Source organism: Etheostoma cragini, chromosome 16 (genome assembly GCF_013103735.1).
Source record: "Etheostoma cragini isolate CJK2018 chromosome 16, CSU_Ecrag_1.0, whole genome shotgun sequence".
Classification (NCBI taxonomy): domain Eukaryota; kingdom Metazoa; phylum Chordata; class Actinopteri; order Perciformes; family Percidae; genus Etheostoma; species Etheostoma cragini.
The window spans coordinates 17,664,908-17,684,070 of NC_048422.1; the positions used below are offsets into that span (position 1 = coordinate 17,664,908).

A 19,163-nucleotide genomic window follows, 5' to 3' on the forward strand; every position below is an offset into this window, starting at 1 on the left:
CCAATAAATTCCCAGAGGCTAGGCTGCTTAGTGATTTACAACATAAGCCCTAACCTGGACAACGGTTGTTAATACGAGAGTGGAAAAATAGAAAAAGTTAGACCAATGTAACATAAAGAAGTTTAAAACAACACAACAAATGGAAAAAGTAATCAAAGCGGAAGTGACTAGCCCAGGACCGGACGTGACGTACGGACCACTCACTGCACATTAAATGGCAGCCTACACATCTGCCACGCTTGCCTAGGAAGCTGCAGTTTTACACATTTTTCTCTCAAAATACTCGCAAATACAATCGTAAACCATGTCCGGGCGACAAAACAACAAACTGCCAAATAATTTACCACAACTCCAGAATCTCATTAAAAGAGATCCACAGTCATACGTAGATGAGGTAAGTGATGTTAGCCAGGAGTGCTAAAGTTAGTAGCTAGTAAAGCTGTTTGCTGGATTTGCAGCAAGGCAGTCAATAAACTGCAGTAATGAATCACTTGCGATTTCTGCACAGTTTCTGCAGCAGTACCGACACTACCAGTCCAATGTACAGATCTTCAAACTGCAGCCCGACAAGCCGAACAAGGAGCTGGCGGATCTTGTCATGTTTCTCGCTCAGGTAACGTCCTGTGTGTTTACGCTCGGATCCAATAGTAAACCTATGTATTTCTGATCAGTAATGGTGGAATAAGTTCTTTAGATCCTTTTATTAAAATATTAATAACATACTGTGAAAAATAATCCACTACAAGTAAGTCCTGCATTCAAAACATTACTTAAGTAAAAGTACACATTTTACAGTAATATTTCTAGTCAGTGTTTTACTATTATACATGATGTACTATAGTATAACTCTTGCAAATTCAAAAATTTGTATGTTCAACTTTATTGCTGTAGATGTTTAAGGTTGTGCTAATTGTAACTTATTATACTTTTGGGTAGTTTAATCTACAGCAATTCATCATGTTCTGGAAGATCAACATATGTTTGTAGCATCACTGTCCTCTTACAGCCATGTATCTCTCAAAGTCAACTATTTATTAACTCAGAAAAACAACCCAGTTTTCAGCTTTTAAATATGCATTTTTCAGATGATTCATTTACAAGAAGAAGTACGAGAAATTTCCTGAAGAGGAGCACGTAAATCTTCAGTTTGGAGATACATGGTTTTTACTGGACAGGAAGGGGATGAAAAATTATCATATGAAAAGTAACTAACGCTGTCAGACAAATGTAGTGGAGTAAAAAGTATAAAATTTACCTCTGAGATGTAGTGGAGTAGAAGTATAGAGTATCATAAAATGGAAATAATTAAGTAAGGTACAAGTACCTTCTATATGTTGTGTTACAGTTCTTCTTGTCCTTCAGGTTTGTCATTGCTACCTTCAGCACATGACCACCTTTCCACAAGAGCTGTCTGAGTTATTGATGAGTCACCACACAATGCTAGAGCCAGACCTAAGAATGGTAAGATGATATGGGACTATCAACATTAAGTAATAGATCGTACTCAACACATGAGCTTGTTGACATTTATACAAAGGACATGTCTCTTAGCTTTGAAAGGTTTTTGTGTGTGTTCCTATCTGTGTCAGACTTTCTGCAAAGCGCTGATTCTTCTGAGGAATAAAAATCTCATCGACCCAACCTGCCTCCTGGAGCTCTTCTTTGAGCTGCTACGATGTCACGACAAACTTCTCAGAAAGGTTAGCCGATATCTGGGCCAAGACTTCCTTCTCCAAACTTTACAAAAGGAAACCCGATTCCCAAATCTTGTCGCGTTGCTTACAGATTCATTGCTATATTTATTGTATAGCGTCTTGTATGTGTTTCTATATCATGTTTAGTTGTGAACTTTCTAATCTTGTTCTCATTTGTTTTTTCCCTTTTCCCCTTTCAGAAGTAAACATTTGCTTTTCTCTTTCCACAGACTCTGTACACACACATTGTAACAGATATCAAAAACATCAATGCCAAGCACAAGAACAACAAGGTTAACACAGTAAGTACACAGTCATGTGTTACGTAAGCCGTGTTTGACTGTAGTGTAATAATTTGGGATTACAGCAGTTTAAGAAAGGGTGTTATAATCTGTTTTATTATGTTGTCTGTTTCAGACGTTACAGAACTTCATGTACACCATGCTGAGAGACAGTAATCCTTTAGCAGCAAAGATCTCTTTAGATGTAATGGTGGAGCTGTACACAAGGAACATATGGTGGGTTCTATTTGTACACTGGACATAATTTACAATACATTATTATTTTTCATTCTTTTAACCTGCATGGCTTTTGTCTGTGTCACAGGAATGATGCCAAAACAGTTAATGTCATTACAACAGCGTGCTTCTCCAAGGTGACAAAGGTAGGTTGAAAGTTGTGCTCTTTTTATCATATTGCATATGTGGCAACCCCTGCACGTTTTCACCTGCCTCGGTTTCTTTTTAGATCCTCGTTGCCGGTCTCAAATTCTTTCTGGGCAAAGATGAGGATGAGAAAAATGGAAGTGATTCAGACTCAGAGGCAAGTACTAAAACAAAAACAAAGTAGTGAGAAAGGATACTTTTCTCAGTTGAGAAGGGGGCAATTGTTTTTTTTGTTTAATGCATATGTAAGATATACAAATGGGTTGGTTAAGAAACAGTGTTGTCTTTCAGGCGGAGGGACCATCAGTCCGAGACCTGAAGGTGAGATACTCCACTGGCAAGAAAACCTCCAAAAACAAGAAGAAGCTGGAAAAGGCGATGAATGTCCTCAAGGTACCACTAGTACAACTAGTACAGAAGTAAGACTCATTATGTTACAATTGTGTTCACATTAACTGACTTTATTCTTTTAACTATTTGGCTAGAAACACAAGAAAAAGAAGAAGGTTGAAGTGTTCAATTTCTCTGCTATTCACCTAATTCATGATCCCCAAGGTAGGCTTTACCTGCCTTCTCCATAACAACTGCAGTACAAAGAATTTGCTTTGGGTTATTTGTGCTTCAATTTAACCATCAAATATCACTGCCATTGTTTATAAAGATTTCGCAGAGAAACTGTTGAAGCAGTTGGAAGACTCTAAAGAGCGCTTCGAGGTGAAGATTATGATGATGGAGTTCATATCCAGACTGGTTGGAATCCATGAGGTAAGTGACGTGGCTCTCAACAGCAAGCTTGTACTCCAGTTTGTGTTTGCAGCTTGTTCCTGCTGTTGTCTTGCTGTCATTACATTTCTACCAGATATTTATTTTATTTAATTTTACCTTTATTTAATCAGAAAGAAAAACTCATTGAGATTAAAAATCTCTTTTCCAAGAGTGTCCTGGCCAAGATAAGCAGCAGCACAAACAACAAGGTTGCAGACATAAAACAAATAACATATATCATGAACATAAAACATAAAACACTTTATGCTGTTAATAAATAATGAGTAACAAGGTCATAAAATATCTAAATTTCAACAATAATGAATAACAACAAGGATTGTCAGAATAATCAATCATAACATCTCAACATTTGCAGCTGATTCCAAGCATAGGGGCGTACTTAAACGCCCCATTTCCTAATTCAGTCCGGACTTGAGGGACAGATAACAGATATTGTAGCATTGTGAGCATTGATAATGATGTGCAGAATGAGCGTTGTCAACATTCCTCAAGGGTAGTACTAGTCAATAATCGTATCTAAACATGCCTGTACATACATTCTGTATGGATTTAATATAAGAATAAATGCGTCATGATCTAAATGCTATACTCTGTTCTTTTCCAGCTCTTCCTCTTCAATTTTTATCCCTTCGTCCAGAGGTTTTTACAGCCACATCAAAGAGGTAAAAGGACTCCAAAATAAGTAAATGAAGACTCTTGGGATGTTGATGAGGCGTATTTAAGAAATCTTTTGTCTTTCTAGAGGTGACTAAGGTTTTGCTGTGTGCTGCCCAGGCTTCACATCAACTCGTCCCACCAGAGGTACATTAAGATCCACAGATGTAGCATGTAGTTAACACATGTGGATTTAACATAGGGATACTAGTATAACACTTGTCGTTTGCTCTTACTTTTGCAGATCATCGAACCCGTAATCATGACCATCGCCAACAACTTTGTGACGGAAAGAAACTCTGGGGAGGTTATGACTGTGGGGTAAGAAACAGCCTTTCATCCAAAGTTTGTATTGATAAACGTTGAAAAGGAAATGAATGTATTCTTTTACTGTGATATTAAATCTGTGCCCCTGTTTTGGACTCCAGGATCAATGCCATCAAGGAATTGACAGCCCGCTGTCCACTCGCCATTAATGAAGACCTGCTGCAGGACCTGGCCCAGTACAAGACCCACAAGGACAAGAGTGAGTGACTGCCAGTCTTTTTCTTGCCTGTGGAATATTTTGTTTTACAATAATGCACAATGTGAAGGAGGTGTGTGCATGTGTGTTCCCTCCCAAAACAACATAATTTTGTCTGCATTCAGATGTGATGATGTCTGCCAGAGGACTGATCCAGCTGTTCAGGAGTCTCAATCCACAGATGCTGAACAAGAGGGACAGGGTGCGCCAGCTGTGACTTTTACTGTGAACACTTTAAAACACTGTAACCCTAACCCAAACAACTGAAATGATGTATTTACATTCAGCAAGATTGAGTATTAATTGTTTGGTAATGCATGACTATTTCTATTAAAACAATAATAATTGTAAACCGTGCCTCTTGTTGTTCAGGGGAGACCTACAGAGGCGTCAAAAGAAGCCAAGATCAAAGACTACGGCGAGCTCGAGGCTAAAGATTATATTCCTGGAGCTGAAGTCCTGGAGGTGGAGGAGGGGAACACAGAGGGAGAGAAGGATGAAGGTGAGCAGCAATTGTGTTATTGAACCCCAAGGATTGGACTGCAGGGGCTGAACTGATATATGAAACAGAATCCAGTGTCATTGTGAGTTTGTGTGTGCGTGTGTGTGTAGATGTATAGAGATGATCAATATTAGGCTAATGTAAATATTTTTCATATTTTCCAACAGATGGCTGGGAGAGCGCCAGTATTAGTGATGATGATAATGAAGATGGGGAGTGGGTGGACGTTCACCACTCGTCTGATGAAGACACAGGAGAAGTGGTGAAGATAGTGTATAGCTAATTTAAATGCTAATGGTTAGTTATGTATGTTTTGCTTTAATAACAGAACTATGTGTGTTTGTGTAAGGCGGAGAAGCTTCAGAATATGCCAGTTGAGGAAAGGAAAGCCAAAGCGGCGGCGGTCAGCGGCAGCAGGCTCCTCACTCAAGATGACTTTAAGAAGATCCGTCTGGTCCAGCTCGCCAAGGAGGTCAACGCTGCGCCAGGCAAGGGCCAGAAAAGGAAAAATGTGGAGCTCGACGATGAGGACGAGAACAGGTTTGGAAGCTATTTAAACGTAGAAATTGAAACTAAAAGATGAATCAGAATCAGAGAAGGATTTATGGCAAAGTAAGAGGCACGTACAAGGCATTTGCCTTGGTTGTTGGTGCATACATTAATATATTAAACATTAAAAAGAAATAAAAAAACAATACATGCAGAAACAAATAACACTATATTGTATTCTATAACAACTACTTAACATTAGGAAAAGAGGCTGTATGGATGAGTACAGGATGTGCAAATGCTGAGTGATGTGCACAAGTTCAGGATACATAGAATGTGCAGAGAATAGGATTTAGGAACTTGTATCAGAATATGTTATGTTATATTTTTTCTTTGGACAAAGAGAGATGTTTTTTTTTTTTTCTTTCATCCAAATCTTACAGAGGGGAGGTGCTGACCTTGAGGAATATTGAGAAACTACATAAGAAACCAAAAGCAGACAAGGAAACACGCCTGGCAACAGCAATGGTAAAACTTTTTCCCAAACGTTATGTTGTCTGAACTATTACACTATACTAACTACACTTACACTATATATTGGCCTGCTGTTTACTTTCATCAAAATATTGTTTTGGTCTATAAAATGACCAAAAAAAGTTATAGTCTCCTTGAGTTTAAAGGCTAAAGGTTACTATCATTAAACACTTAGAAAAAAAAAACAAATATTCACATTTGAGAATCTGGAATAAGATCATTTATCTGCGTTTTTGATAATGGAAACAGTTTTTCATTCATTTTCTGTCGACCAGCAAAATGTATTAACTGACTAACCCTTTACGCTCTAATTATTGTCTCATGATTCTCCAGGCAGGACGGCCCGACCGGAAGGATTTTGTCAGGAAGCGGACCAAGCTGAACCCACACGCAGGCACCACCAACAAGGATAAGAGGAAGACGAAGAACTTCATGATGATGAGACACAGTCAGAATGTCAGAACCAAAGGCAAACGCTCCTTCAGAGAGAAACAGGTAAATCACAACTGTCAGTAATGGCTACTGCAATTGACTGTGGGTACTGTTTGATTAAATATGTACATTTCAATTGAAAATACTTTCATTTTCACATCCAGATTGCGCTGCGAGATGCACTCCTGAAAAGGAAGAAGCAGTACAAGTAGGACACATGGACATGTTATTTTTGCCTCGTCCTGGCCATCTGATGAGCATCACAGAGAATGTCAAATAATATTGTACATCCCCAATAGCCTGTAAAAAAAATGGGTCAGTTTATTGTATTATTGAATGAACTGCATACATGTTCTAAAATAAACAATCTTTGATAATTGTTTTGTGAAGGATTCTGAATGGCTATTGGTAAGGGTGTAACATTGGTTTAAGAAGTGGGGGGTCCAATTTTTTGCATTTCTACATACATTTAGGTCCAAAACTATGATGATAGAAAATCCAGGAAATAAATGAAGTTGATCATAATGATCTGCCAGAAGAATAGTATTAAACTATGTATAATGGGGGTAATTCTACAGCTCTTACTCCCTAAATGATAAATGGCCTCCCATTAGTTAACGTTTGAATGTCAAGAAGATGATGTATCTCAGTAATTTGAAGTGTAATGTTCTGGGTATTCTTTTCTTTAAATTCCATAGTATCACCATTTATCTGAGAACACCTCTACTTGAGTTAAGTTGCACATGAAAGGCACTGACAGTGAAAACTGTCACTTTTACACTCAAGAATTTTGTTGTGCCAAATCTTTGTTCCGATCTAATCCCATTCAAGAAGGTTACTTATACCAAACCCAACTGTTACTAAAAAGATTTATACTAACTGTAGCTGTGTGTGTGTGTGTGTGTGTGTGTGTGTGTGTGTGTGTGTGTGTGTGTATATATATATATGTGTATATATATATATATATATATATATATATATATATATATATATATATATTTCTTTTTTTAAATCTATAGGAATGACTAGATGTGTAAAATCTTTTCACTTCAATTACCAGTTTTCAATAATTCTGCTTGGTGTTTACAGCATAATTTAGCAGACGCTACTTTGATAGACACTATATAGTACTCAATCATGATGTGACTGTGTTATGTATGCTTTTAGCAAATATTTAATTGGCCAATAAAGTTATATAACAATTTTAATCACAATACCAACATGTCTTATGTTGCACATTCCTCGTTGTTGTAGTTTAGTCCATTTGAACATGTCAGTGTTATTTACTGGAACTTGTGTTTAGTGAAGCAAAAGACAAAATGAATTGACTCCATCTTAAAGTACAGTCCTATTTGACAACCCAAGAATGTAAAATTATGTATTTGTCTGCCGTAATAACTATCTTTTTAAAAAATGTCTAGCTGCACCGAAACTTTGTTTAGAGCAAATAAACTTTAATATGAAATCCACTTTGGCACTGACATTCTTAGATGTCAGAAAGAAGAGAGGTGTCTGTTTTGTTTTGATAATTTATTTTTGCTTTAACATAGTATAGGTGCTCAACATTACTGTGTGCCCACTGACTAAGTACATCGGAAAGTGTGTTGCTCTTTTGTATTTAAAGCTGTCGCTTTTAACCAGCATGAGGTATGGAGCATCCAGTGGGCATTTGATCTAGTTTCTTCAGCTGTTCAGGTAATGCATCAAAACTACAATACCCATGAAGCACTCGGAATCACAACAAACGTGCCAATGCCAAACATTGTGCTCAATGAAGCCGGCGTCTTTTAATTCTTGCTGCGACATGAGGTACCCAAATTAAATTTTTTTGACTTAATGCAACCATTATCCAATGTCTTATAGTCATTTCTAGAATTCTACATTAAGTATTTTCGCTAAACTATCGGTTAAATCCTCCGTTCCCTGCCAGCTAACATTAGCTAGTGGTCTTATGCTAGTCTGCCTGCTAGTTGCTTTTAGCAACAAGCTAACCATAAACGTTAATCTCCTAGATAGCTGAAAGTAGCTTTGATAGCTTTATCACGTTGTTTCGAGTTGTATCTGTATAGTTTGTCTGGTTTTAGAGAGAAAACCAAATAACGTTATTTGGTTCAACGTTAGAGTACGATGTTAACACGGCATGCAGTAATATTCACTTTGCTAGCTATCGTTTATGTTGAACAACTGTGATATTTATAGTAACTTTATAGGTGGTGTCACTGTTTTATCCTAAATATATATATATACGTATAGCTAGTTACATGTCAACGCTAGCTACCTCTTCTTTTGATATTCTATTGTCCAGGGGTAGCTGGCTGTTAAATACACTGTTACATAGGCTACTTACAGTGGTGGAATGTACCTAAGTTAATTTACCTAAGTACTACTTATGTACAAATATTGAGGTACTTCCTACTTTACTTGAGTCTTTACATTTCATGCCACTTTCTGCTTCTACTCCACTACGTTTCAAAGGGAAATACTATACTTTTTACTCACTACATTAATCTGACAGCTTTAGTTACTAATTTATTTATTTTTGCACACAAAACACACTCTTTAGTATAGATTAAACTAGCTGGAATAATTGACAGAACTGTTTTGAGGGTTTCCAGTTTTTGAATTGAGTACTTTTACTTTTTATACTTTAAGTACACTTTCCTGATGATATTTACATACACAAGTAGTATATACAGTGCATGACTTATAATTGTAAAGAGTATACTGTGTGGTATTAGTACTTTTTACTTAAGTAAATGATCTGAATACTTTTTCTACCACATGCTGCATATGGATAACCTTATACCTATTTTTTTTCTTTTTCTTTATTAGTCCCCTATGGGGAAATTCCAATTTACACTCTGCGTACACACATTTTGGACATAGCAAGGAAAATCAACCTACATACTGTTATTCTAGAGTAAATTACATGTTGGTTAGGGTTGCACAATATGAAGAAAGTATACAATATACGGTAATGTGAATGAATATCGCAATAACGATAGTACTTAGGATAAATAAACAAATGTTAAAGTGTAAGTCGTTCTGCCTTTCTGCTGCTTCCAATATTCTGCTAAAATACAAAAAATTGCTGGTTGAATTCAAAAAAATGAAAGGAAATCATTTCCAACATTCTTTTATTGAACAAATTGAGTAGTAAATAAGTCTCTGAGTCTACATCACAATATGGTGCAGCGTTTCGCAACGTGTAAAAGTTCATGTGTAACATGAAATCAGAACAAAAACAACACACAAAAAGGTGAAGTAAATGTAAAATGAATTTCGGGTCTGTCACTGTAACTGAGTGATACAATTACACCACCTTTGCAATCATCCTTCAATTAGCTGATGTAACTTCCTTAATACATGGTTGTTGTTGTTGTTGCTGTCACCACCGTTTTAACCATTTTGTCCATGAAAAAATGCTGCAGCTCCTCAAGGCCATTAGTTCATGCAACACAGAAAAACAAATTGTGAAAAAATAGCATGATTACAATGTTGAATTCATTAAATTAAAGGAGTCCTCAATTAATTGTCTTGAACAGATATTTACAATATCATGTGATATGCTACTTCAGTACACAACAAACAAATATCAATGGAACAACTACAGATAAACACAGTTATACACACATTATAGACACCCCCGCTGACTGTCTTTGACTAACGATTTGGCCACAATAAAGCACACTGACTTGGCACGGCCCAGCCATAACACTAGGTTTCCCCCTAGTCTTGTTCACAAGCTGCTTTACTTTCAATCTCTTTAAAGGGGCGGGAAGCATAGTGAATCAGTGTGCCAGAAACAAGCTCATTAGTTGGGTAATTAATGTCACAATACTCTGATCAAAGGCCAGACCATGCACAGTTTTTAATTCTAGTTGCTGTGTAGGTAAAGTACTTTGATAATCAATAGTAGTTCACTTTAGTGCACACTTGTCCTCAGCGTACCTTTTTTTTTTAGCTAACATGGTATACAGGTTGCTTTGTAGAAGTCCCTTTGGTAAACAGAATGATACGAAATATACAGTATGAACTTAAAAAGAGCTTGCTGTTGCCATATGATGGCTTTCAGTTTAGTACTCAGTGGAGTTAAATCGTGCAATACATCTCCGCCGTTAAATTATTGACTACCTCACTCATAAATAATATAACACGACAATGTTATTGTCTTAAGGCCGTGAAAGTGTGTCTGTATCTGTTGTTGAAATAAGTGTGGTGTTAAAGATGAAGCCCAACCAGCAGCTTACAAAGTAAAACAGAAGATGCGAGAGAGTTTAGTCATTAGTGCATATGATGGGACTTGATGTTTCTGCTCTTATAGCTGAGAGGACTAGTGATGAGGGGGCGAGACACTGAGTCCATTCAGCCAGAGAAACAGCTTAAAAGAGAGACACCGCACCGTCTGTAAGGTGTGGGTGGAGCTTTGGCCTCTGGCTGTCTTCTCTCAGTGTATCTGTTCAACTGTGGAGATTTTCATCAAATTCAGCAATAGGTAGGATTTGTTATGGGTTTGATTGCACAGTATTCTCTGTATTTTGTGTGTGCTTGGAGTAATCTGTTTGTCCTGAATTTAAAATGTATCTCCAGTCTCTTTGAATGAGTAACGGGGAGTGACACTGAGAGGGGAGGAAGACTGACCAAACTTTCTCAGCTGGAAGGCAGTCTCCCCCACCACTAATTTTTCATTTGTTTCTCCATTGAAGCCTGTAGAATACCATTTGCATCAAGTTGTTGTTCCTGTTTTAGACAGCAAGTTGTTCTTACATGATTCAGTGACAAGTTGGTCTGCTTATTGCTAGAGATGGGCAATTGTTTTGGGTTATTTCTAGTTAAATTCCTGAGTTATTTGTTTGGACCATAGAAATGGAAATCACAAATTCACAAAATTGAAAAGGGTCTTATAATGTCTTGTTTTTGTAACCAACAGTCCAAAACACAACAATATTACATGGTACAACAATGATGTAAGACTGAGAAAATGAGCAACATATTATCCAGCTGAGATGCTGGAACAAGAAAATTAGTGAAAAAGTGATTAAGCGAATATATACAATTATTTCTGTCAAATTTGAAACTCTGATCTCTCTTATAGGTGTTGTTACTTGTAGCCAGCTATGGCACCAGGGGATGTGGTGCCAGACCATGCCAAGCAATTGAAGCCCAAGGAGAAGCGGCCTGCAAACAGGGCACCGAAGGCAGACTGTGAGCCTGATGGGTCATTTGTCTTTGAGGCTCATGAGGCCTGGAAGGACTTCCATAACTCCCTCAGGCATTTCTATGAAGTAGGAGAGCTCTGTGATGTCACGCTAAAGGTAAGTCACGCTACATGGACTCAAGTAGAGAGAGAGAGAAATTTGTTTTTTAAATTTATATCTCTACTCCTCTTTTCATTTTATAGATGCAAGTCTAATTTATCACCATTATGACTTGAATGTGGTGGTTTGATTTATTTGGAATCCCTAACTAGCTACAGAAATCTTAGTACAGTCTGTCTGAACAGTCATACTGTGGAAATAATTATTTTAATTTCTCATAATGTGTACAGGTTTGGCTTGTTGTTTTTTTAACATGTATGTTGTGTTTGTGTCTCTTTTTGTAGGTTGGCAGTAGGTTAATACCGTGCCACAAACTAGTGCTGGCTTGTGTGATCCCTTACTTCAGGTATGATCCGTTTTTAGGTTTTTAATATTTTTAACTATAATAAAACGTATTATAGATGGCCTATAATAGCAATTTTAAGCACAGCACAGACAGAAAGTTTTTTTTTCTCCTACTGACAGGCATCCAGTTTCCATAATAACGTGATGGAACCTGTTGACCTATAGATCTGTCAAAGTAAAGGTATTTCTTGTCTAAGTGGCTATTTTTTCCTTCAGGGCCATGTTTCTGTCAGAGATGTCTGAGGCTAAGCAGGAGCTGATAGAGATCAAGGACTTTGATGGTGATGCCATCCAGGACCTGGTGCATTTTGCCTACTCCTCCAAGCTCACATTAACTGTGGACAATGTCCAGCCACTGCTTTATGCTGCCTGCATCCTTCAGGTGAAGAAACACAAATGCAATCAATCCACAAGCTGTGCAGGCATTTTGTTCTTATTTTACATAATCATGCGCAACCCAAATCCTGATTAGCGGCTAAAGATTTGAGTTTCATGAAAGAATGAACTAAGGGGTTCCGCATTTTCTTAATGTACGCGTGTTGAGCAATTCAGAATGTTGGGATAATTTGTACACAGAACAGAATTATATAATGTAAGAGAACATCTGTAAAATGTCTTTTTTACTGCGTATATCTATTAGGTGGAGTTGGTGGCGAGAGCCTGCTGTGAGTACATGAAGGCCCACTTTCACCCCACCAACTGCCTGGCAGTTCGTACATTCGCTGAGAGCCACAACCGTGTGGACCTGATGGATATGGCTGACCGCTATGCCTGCGAACACTTCACTGAGGTAGTGGAGTGCGAGGACTTTACATGCGTGTCTCCCCAGCACTTGCGCACATTATTGTCCTCCAGCGAGCTCAATATCCATTCAGAGACACAGGTGTACAATGCAGCAGTGAAATGGTTGAAAGCAAACCCACAGCACCACGAGGCCTGGCTGGACCAGATCATGTCTCAGGTTAGAGAGTGCATAGCTTAAGGGTATCCCAGGGCATAGTGTGGTTTAGCTTACGTAAAATAATGTTGCTTCTTCCTGAATTTACTATCTCCAGAAGTTTAGTTTTTGGTTGTTTGGAAGTACCTCTGTGTTTGCTGTATTAGACTTGAACAATGTGATTTACTGATTATCTGAAGCTTTAGCTATAGTACTGCGTGTGGTAAATTAGTGTTACATATATACATTGACAGCCTTATTTAATCACTTTTACAACCACAATACAAGGTGTATGTTGGTCTTTCCTTCAGGTGCGCCTCCCCTTGCTCCCTGTAGAGTTCCTGAGTGGAACAGTGTCTAAGGACGAGATGATTAAAGGTAACCTGAGTTGTCGCGACCTGATGGACGAAGCCAGGAACTACCACTTGCACCTCAGCAACAAGATGGTGCTGGACTTTGAATATTCAGTTCGTACAGTACCCCGGAAACACACTGCAGGTAATACTTGTATGTTGGTGTTTGGCTTCTTTGAACATGAAACCTGGTTTTATGGCATTTGTAGTAACATTCAGCACTTTTTTCTTAGCATCCTAAAGAACACACAGCTACAATAATGAAACCAAATGCTTTTCTGGTTTACTTCATAACAAGCCACAGAAATGTAATAACTTTCTAGTTTATAGAAAATGTGAAGTTACCACTTCATTTATACATTTTTTTCCCAATAAAAAAAAAATGTGTTTATTTGTATGTCCTTTGGGCATAAAGCATGATATGTGATCTCTCACTGCGCCAATGTTTTTTTTTCTTTTCTTCCATTTCCTTAGGAGTTTTGTTCTGTGTGGGTGGCCGAGGGGGTTCTGGTGACCCATTTCGCAGCATCGAGTGCTACTCCATCACTAAGAACAGCTGGTTCTTTGGTCCTGAAATGAACAGCAGACGGCGTCACGTGGGTGTAATATCTGTAGGAGGTAAGAACTTTGATTACGATTATGTTCAGTTTTTAATGAACTTGTTGATCCAACTTCTTGATCATTTTGGAGGCTGCAGTTTGTGGTGCTGTGTTGCATTATACAGTGAGGTGTTTTTATTAATTACATAAACTGGCAACTGAGTTTATATTATAAAGACAGTTTCTGCAAATACATTAGTCTAATATTTTGAGAGGATAATGAAATATTTGGACTACAGATTCACTTCAAAGTACATAAAGTATACCTTGTAACATACCAAAACATCACTGGTCAGGTGACATGATCATAAAGACTCGTCTTCATATCAATTTAATGTTGGTTTCCTTAGGCAAGGTTTATGCTGTCGGGGGTCATGATGGTAACGAACACTTAGGCAACATGGAGATGTTTGACCCCCTCACTAACAAGTGGATGATGAAAGCCTCCATGAACACCAAGAGGTAAACACATGGTACAATATACTGAACGTAAATTGGACTTTCTTCTTTGGAGAATGATATCAGATTTTTTTGTTGTTGATTTTTTTATGCAACATTTTCTCTTCATTTTGGCCTTATTTTGACACCAAACACATTGTGATTTAAAAAAAAAAAAAAAAAAAAAAAAATACAGACAGGATGCTTCTGAAAACACGATTCTTGGTAGTGTCGATGAGAAAAACAGAGCTTGGAGGGGAGAAAAATGTCATAGTTTAGAGCCAACTCTTTACAACCTCCAGCTTCTTGTGTGCCTGCCACAAAAGGGAGTACTTAATACACCTACAGAACATCAAATTGTTGTTGCAATTATACACCTTAAAACTGGCACTATTTGACGGCTTGCTCCACTTTTGCCATTGAAAATTGAATTCATACTGATATACATACATACTCCTGTAGCGGATAGTTTCAGCTTTTAAATCTCTGCTGTTGATCTGTTGTTGTTGTTGATGATCTACATTTTTGATGTAGTAAGTGGTTCCTGTTGAAATATTTTAGTTTTTTTCATTTACCATCTGCAGTATGTTTTTACTATTCTTCGAGTATTTGGTAAACTGCAGAAATACGTCTTTAACCATGAATAAACTATGTGTTTTACTCAGGAGGGGAATAGCCTTGGCGGCTCTTGGTGGTCCTATCTACGCTATCGGAGGTCTGGATGACAACTCCTGCTTTAACGATGTGGAGCGTTATGACATTGAAAGTGACTGCTGGAGTTCTGTGGCGCCGATGAACACACCTAGAGGAGGAGTGGGATCTGTGGCCTTGGGGGTAAGACTGCAAAGGAAGGTCAATCAATTGTGACTGATATATGATATCTACTCTGGACTTCACTGTTTTATACCCTCTCTTCGACAGAGTTTTGTGTACGCAGTGGGAGGCAACGATGGCGTGGCATCACTGTCCAGTGTGGAGCGGTTTAACCCCCACCTGAACAAGTGGACGGAGATCAGCGAGATGGGCCAACGACGGGCTGGAAATGGAGTCAGCAAACTCAATGGCTGCCTCTATGTAGTGGGTGAGAGGAATAAATAAAACAAACTTCCGTAATATTCATCTCTTCAGATCAGATCACTTGTGTTGCCAGAAATGGTCGGTACCATAAAATGTAGTTCCAAGATGTACTGTAAATTGTCCACATTTGCTTGTGCTGCAGTGACTGGAATTACAGACTTTAAAGCACCTAGGTCACATGCCTCCTAGATACACACCCTACAATTTTATATATAAATGCATGAATCAGGAAAGATAAAAGTTCATGTTTTGTCATGCTTTCTGGTAACTGATTAACAGTGTATGAGTGTGAGATTTTTATTATACCATTTGAATTTGAAGAGTCATGGTTCTTTCAAGGTTCATTAAAATGTCTGTAGTGGCATTTGGCCTGGTCAGTAGCTGGGGCTTAGTAAAACAATGAAATCCTCCTGTCTTATGCCTGCTCCATTAGCAGCAACATAATCCTACTCAGGTTTAACAGGTGTTCCACCAAAGCTTGTTGTTTTCCAGATTACATGTTTCCTTACATGTGAAGTAATATAATAAATGCCAATTTCCTGTTGTACCTGATTATTGTTATTTTTTTTACAAAAGCACTTGAGATACTTTTCTTGTGATTTTTAATAATCGTCACTCTTGTCTTTCCTTAAGGTGGTTTTGATGACAATTCACCCTTGAGCTCTGTAGAGCGCTTTGACCCACGAATGCACCGCTGGGAGTACGTGTCTGAGCTGACCACCCCACGCGGGGGAGTCGGTGTAGCCACTGTAATGGGAAGAGTGTTTGCAGTCGGGGGTCACAATGGGAACATCTACCTGAACACAGTGGAGGCTTTTGAGCCGCGAATGAACAGGTGAGCACGCGATGAATGAAGACTATGGGTAGTGTTTCTAAGGATGATCTATGATCCCTAATGACCCATATGGATATACTCAGTGTGTCCAATAATTTAAGAGCCAAGGTTAAAATCATTTTGCATTTGGTTCTTAGGTATTGCAGTAGCTAGCTGACGGAGCAAGCAACTTGAATGAACATTCACCTGTTGGCAATGCAATGCTCATTTAGAAAACAAAAACAGAAGATACAAGCAAATAACTCAAACCCTGCAATACGCACACAGCACATTGGCACAGAGTTTAAGACACAAATCAGATAATCCAGACCAATTTTAATTTTGCAGTTACAGACCTAGCTCAAAAATATTGCTTTAACGTTTAGGACTGTTAGTATGTTTTCTTCTTATTTTGTTGTGAGATATGTGTGTGTTTGCTCTTCAGATGGGAGCTGGTGGGTTCAGTGTCACACTGCCGTGCCGGAGCTGGAGTGGCCGTCTGTTCGTCTCACGTCAGCCAGATCAGGGACGTCGGCCAGGGCTCCAGCAACGTGGCCAACTGCATGTGACCGCCGCTCCACTTATTACCTGACTGACTGCCAGGTCAGCATCAGATCTGATCACTGCACAACACAAAGCACACAGACAGTGACAGAGGGATTTTTGCCCAGCATTATTACTGTCACCACTGTCAGTTTAACGCTGATGTTCAGTTTGCACACAGTGATTGATGAATATTAGGGAGGTTTCACTGACTTCAAGTGCACATCTGACAAATCTGTCAAAATAACACATTCAAGACATTTCCCTTGACTCCTACTGATGTTATTTGCAATCAGTGATGTAGTATTTTGTACTGTATTTTCTTTTGTTTGACTGCCTTGACATTGTTTTGACTTTTCTTAAGGGAACACAGTAGCTGAGTCTACTAGTATTTAATGCTAACATCTTGAGAATGTGTGGTGAGTTTAGATTTAGAACTACTAGCTTAACTGCACATTGTGAATGTGGAGTGTATATAATGCCAGTATAAATGCATTTTAAAGGTCTCTTCTTTAAGACTGGCTCTGCAGTTGTGACAAATCAGTCATTTGAAAAAAATCTAACTGGATTTAACACTTTTTTGCAGTGCAGCGTGTGCAGTTACAGCATTAACATTTTCATTCACCTTTCAGTCAATCTTATATGATGATCCAATATGATGTAAAGATGTCAAATACATTTCCAAGATTCCTGTGATCTTATGCCAGGTTAAGTGAAAGCGTAAGTCTTTTGTAAAGGTGCATTTCAGAATTATTCAATCAGCAGTTCCAACTGCAGTAAGCTGGATCATATTTCAGCGGTTGTAGCAGGGATCTGCCTCTAATTGTGTTTGAACAATCATTTAGGACTGATTGGCAAAATCAGTCACTGGGTAGCAGGTGATGGTCCGAAGAACTGCTGCAAGTGCCAAACACAAAAAGTCCGTCAGCCGTTCTGGGAAGCTGTAGATGCAAATCTGGTTCAACGCCTGCTGAATCCTGAGTCGCCACCTTTACCTCAACCTCAGAATAGAGGAAGGTTTGATGACTAGATACCTGAGAGTCAAGGACTGATCAGAGCAATATGGTGCACCTCCCCAGTTATAAGCAGTTTTACATCATTGTAAAGCAATCTATTCAAACTGACAGGGACAGAAATTCAAGATTTGTGTTTGACGATAGCTGGACTGTCAGAAATCCTAATCGGAGTGCTTTCAGATGTGTGTGAGATGCAGCTAAGGTTTGTCTCTGCAGATGGCTGCATTATATTTTAATATATGGACATTCTGTATAATAAAATAGCTGTATCTTTGGTATTATCCTTTACTAAACTATCTAATTAATTGCTGTGCACTATTTTCCTAGAATAGATGTGAAGTCGACGTATATTTTTGTCCTAAATGGAGAAATTTCATGTTACAAGTTTGAATATGTTTATTTAACACATGTCTATTTCTGCCATATCTGCAAAAAATGTAATACTTTCTAGCAACAGTTTAGTTTTTCAGAGTAGGCACATGTTAAAACTGAAATGCTTAGTCCATTTATAATGTAAATATACATATTAATGCACAGTTGGTGTCCTGCCGGAATAAATATTAGTGCATATTATCCACCTGGTACGTCATTTTGACAAGTAAAACTTGCTGTCAACCTTGTTAGAAACTTCTTTTGAAAATATTTTGAAATGTTTACTGTTCTTTGTGTTCTTCCTCCTACTGACGGCTTCCATCTTGTTTATTTTTTTTATTTACATAGTATTGGTATTCATTGGTACAATAAAGTTATGTTTAAAGTTATTTGGTGGAATTCCTCTTTTTTTTCTGTAACACTTTTTGAAATGTAGCCCTCCAGTCAGGACTGTGTACCAAACATCCTTTCAGCATCAACTTTGTTGTAATGCCCCTTTTTATAAAATGAAATTCTGTTATGAAAAGTCAACATGCACATCAGACTGCTCTGAACTAAAGAGTTTGGTTCATTTTCCTATGCATTGCATTTTTCTTTCTCAATGAGTCATAAACTGATACTTTTCTGAGAAGCAGGCATCAGGAGTTTCCTGATTCTGACATAAATGAGAATTTGATATCAAATGTGCGTTTTGTAACGTCCTATTAAACCAAGTTAATAAGTAACAGTATATTGGCAGTATAAACTTTATTGAATGTTAACGTGGTTGTTATAAACAGTCTGTTGGACTTTGTGGTTTCACTGTGTGCGATGTGCTCCTATAATCAACATGTCATTAAGCTTTTTAAAGATATCTGAAGCTCCAGTGGCACAGATTGTGTTCACGCTGATTCAGCAGCATTCACAGTTTTACCTGTTCTTTATTCTTCAACTTTCTTTGGTCCTCTAACTTCTGCATACGTTCAGCTCCAAAAAACATTTACATATCAAAATGTTCAGCTCCATGAGGACGGGATGGCTACTATTCAACTCTTTTCTGCTAATTATGGTTTTAAAAATATTAAGCTTTTTT

The 19,163-nt window shown here is 38.0% G+C and overlaps 2 protein-coding genes across 4 annotated transcripts; both read left to right on the forward strand.

The window, feature by feature from the left end:
- Positions 1 to 161: 161 nt before the first annotated feature.
- Positions 162 to 6,658, forward strand: sdad1 (SDA1 domain containing 1). Its single transcript, XM_034896740.1, has 22 exons — positions 162 to 394; positions 509 to 613; positions 1,363 to 1,461; positions 1,590 to 1,700; positions 1,925 to 1,996; positions 2,112 to 2,212; positions 2,301 to 2,358; positions 2,442 to 2,516; positions 2,651 to 2,752; positions 2,845 to 2,914; positions 3,021 to 3,124; positions 3,750 to 3,807; positions 3,888 to 3,946; positions 4,044 to 4,120; positions 4,228 to 4,325; positions 4,448 to 4,524; positions 4,695 to 4,824; positions 4,992 to 5,086; positions 5,174 to 5,364; positions 5,757 to 5,841; positions 6,181 to 6,342; positions 6,444 to 6,658. Exons 1-22 carry the CDS (start codon positions 305 to 307, stop codon positions 6,489 to 6,491), a joined length of 2,067 nt encoding a protein of 688 aa, XP_034752631.1. The 5' UTR covers positions 162 to 304; the 3' UTR covers positions 6,492 to 6,658.
- A 1,306-nt stretch (positions 6,659 to 7,964) lies between these two features.
- Positions 7,965 to 18,480, forward strand: klhl8 (kelch-like family member 8). 3 transcript variants are annotated; one of them, XM_034896550.1, is made up of 12 exons: positions 7,965 to 8,088; positions 11,375 to 11,594; positions 11,882 to 11,943; positions 12,159 to 12,324; positions 12,583 to 12,903; positions 13,191 to 13,377; positions 13,707 to 13,850; positions 14,182 to 14,293; positions 14,935 to 15,103; positions 15,191 to 15,350; positions 15,980 to 16,181; positions 16,606 to 18,480. In XM_034896550.1, exons 2-12 carry the CDS (start codon positions 11,397 to 11,399, stop codon positions 16,727 to 16,729), a joined length of 1,845 nt encoding a protein of 614 aa, XP_034752441.1. In that variant the 5' UTR covers positions 7,965 to 8,088; positions 11,375 to 11,396; the 3' UTR covers positions 16,730 to 18,480. The 3 variants fall into 3 exon arrangements, with proteins under 3 accessions (XP_034752441.1, XP_034752443.1, XP_034752442.1); XM_034896552.1 differs by having other exon boundaries at positions 12,583 to 12,732; XM_034896551.1 differs by having other exon boundaries at positions 7,991 to 8,089; positions 11,379 to 11,594.
- The last annotated feature ends 683 nt before the right edge of the window (positions 18,481 to 19,163 follow it).

Coding starts and splice junctions, on each gene's coding strand:
- sdad1 (XM_034896740.1), top strand. CDS start 305: ATGTCCGGGCGACAAAACAACAAACTGCCAAATAATTTACCACAACTC. Junction 614..1,362: donor TTGTCATGTTTCTCGCTCAG/GTAACGTCCTGT, acceptor CTTGTCCTTCAG/GTTTGTCATTGCTACCTTCA. Junction 1,462..1,589: donor TAGAGCCAGACCTAAGAATG/GTAAGATGATAT, acceptor TATCTGTGTCAG/ACTTTCTGCAAAGCGCTGAT.
- klhl8 (XM_034896550.1), top strand. CDS start 11,397: ATGGCACCAGGGGATGTGGTGCCAGACCATGCCAAGCAATTGAAGCCC. Junction 11,944..12,158: donor TGTGTGATCCCTTACTTCAG/GTATGATCCGTT, acceptor TTTTTCCTTCAG/GGCCATGTTTCTGTCAGAGA. Junction 12,325..12,582: donor ATGCTGCCTGCATCCTTCAG/GTGAAGAAACAC, acceptor TATATCTATTAG/GTGGAGTTGGTGGCGAGAGC.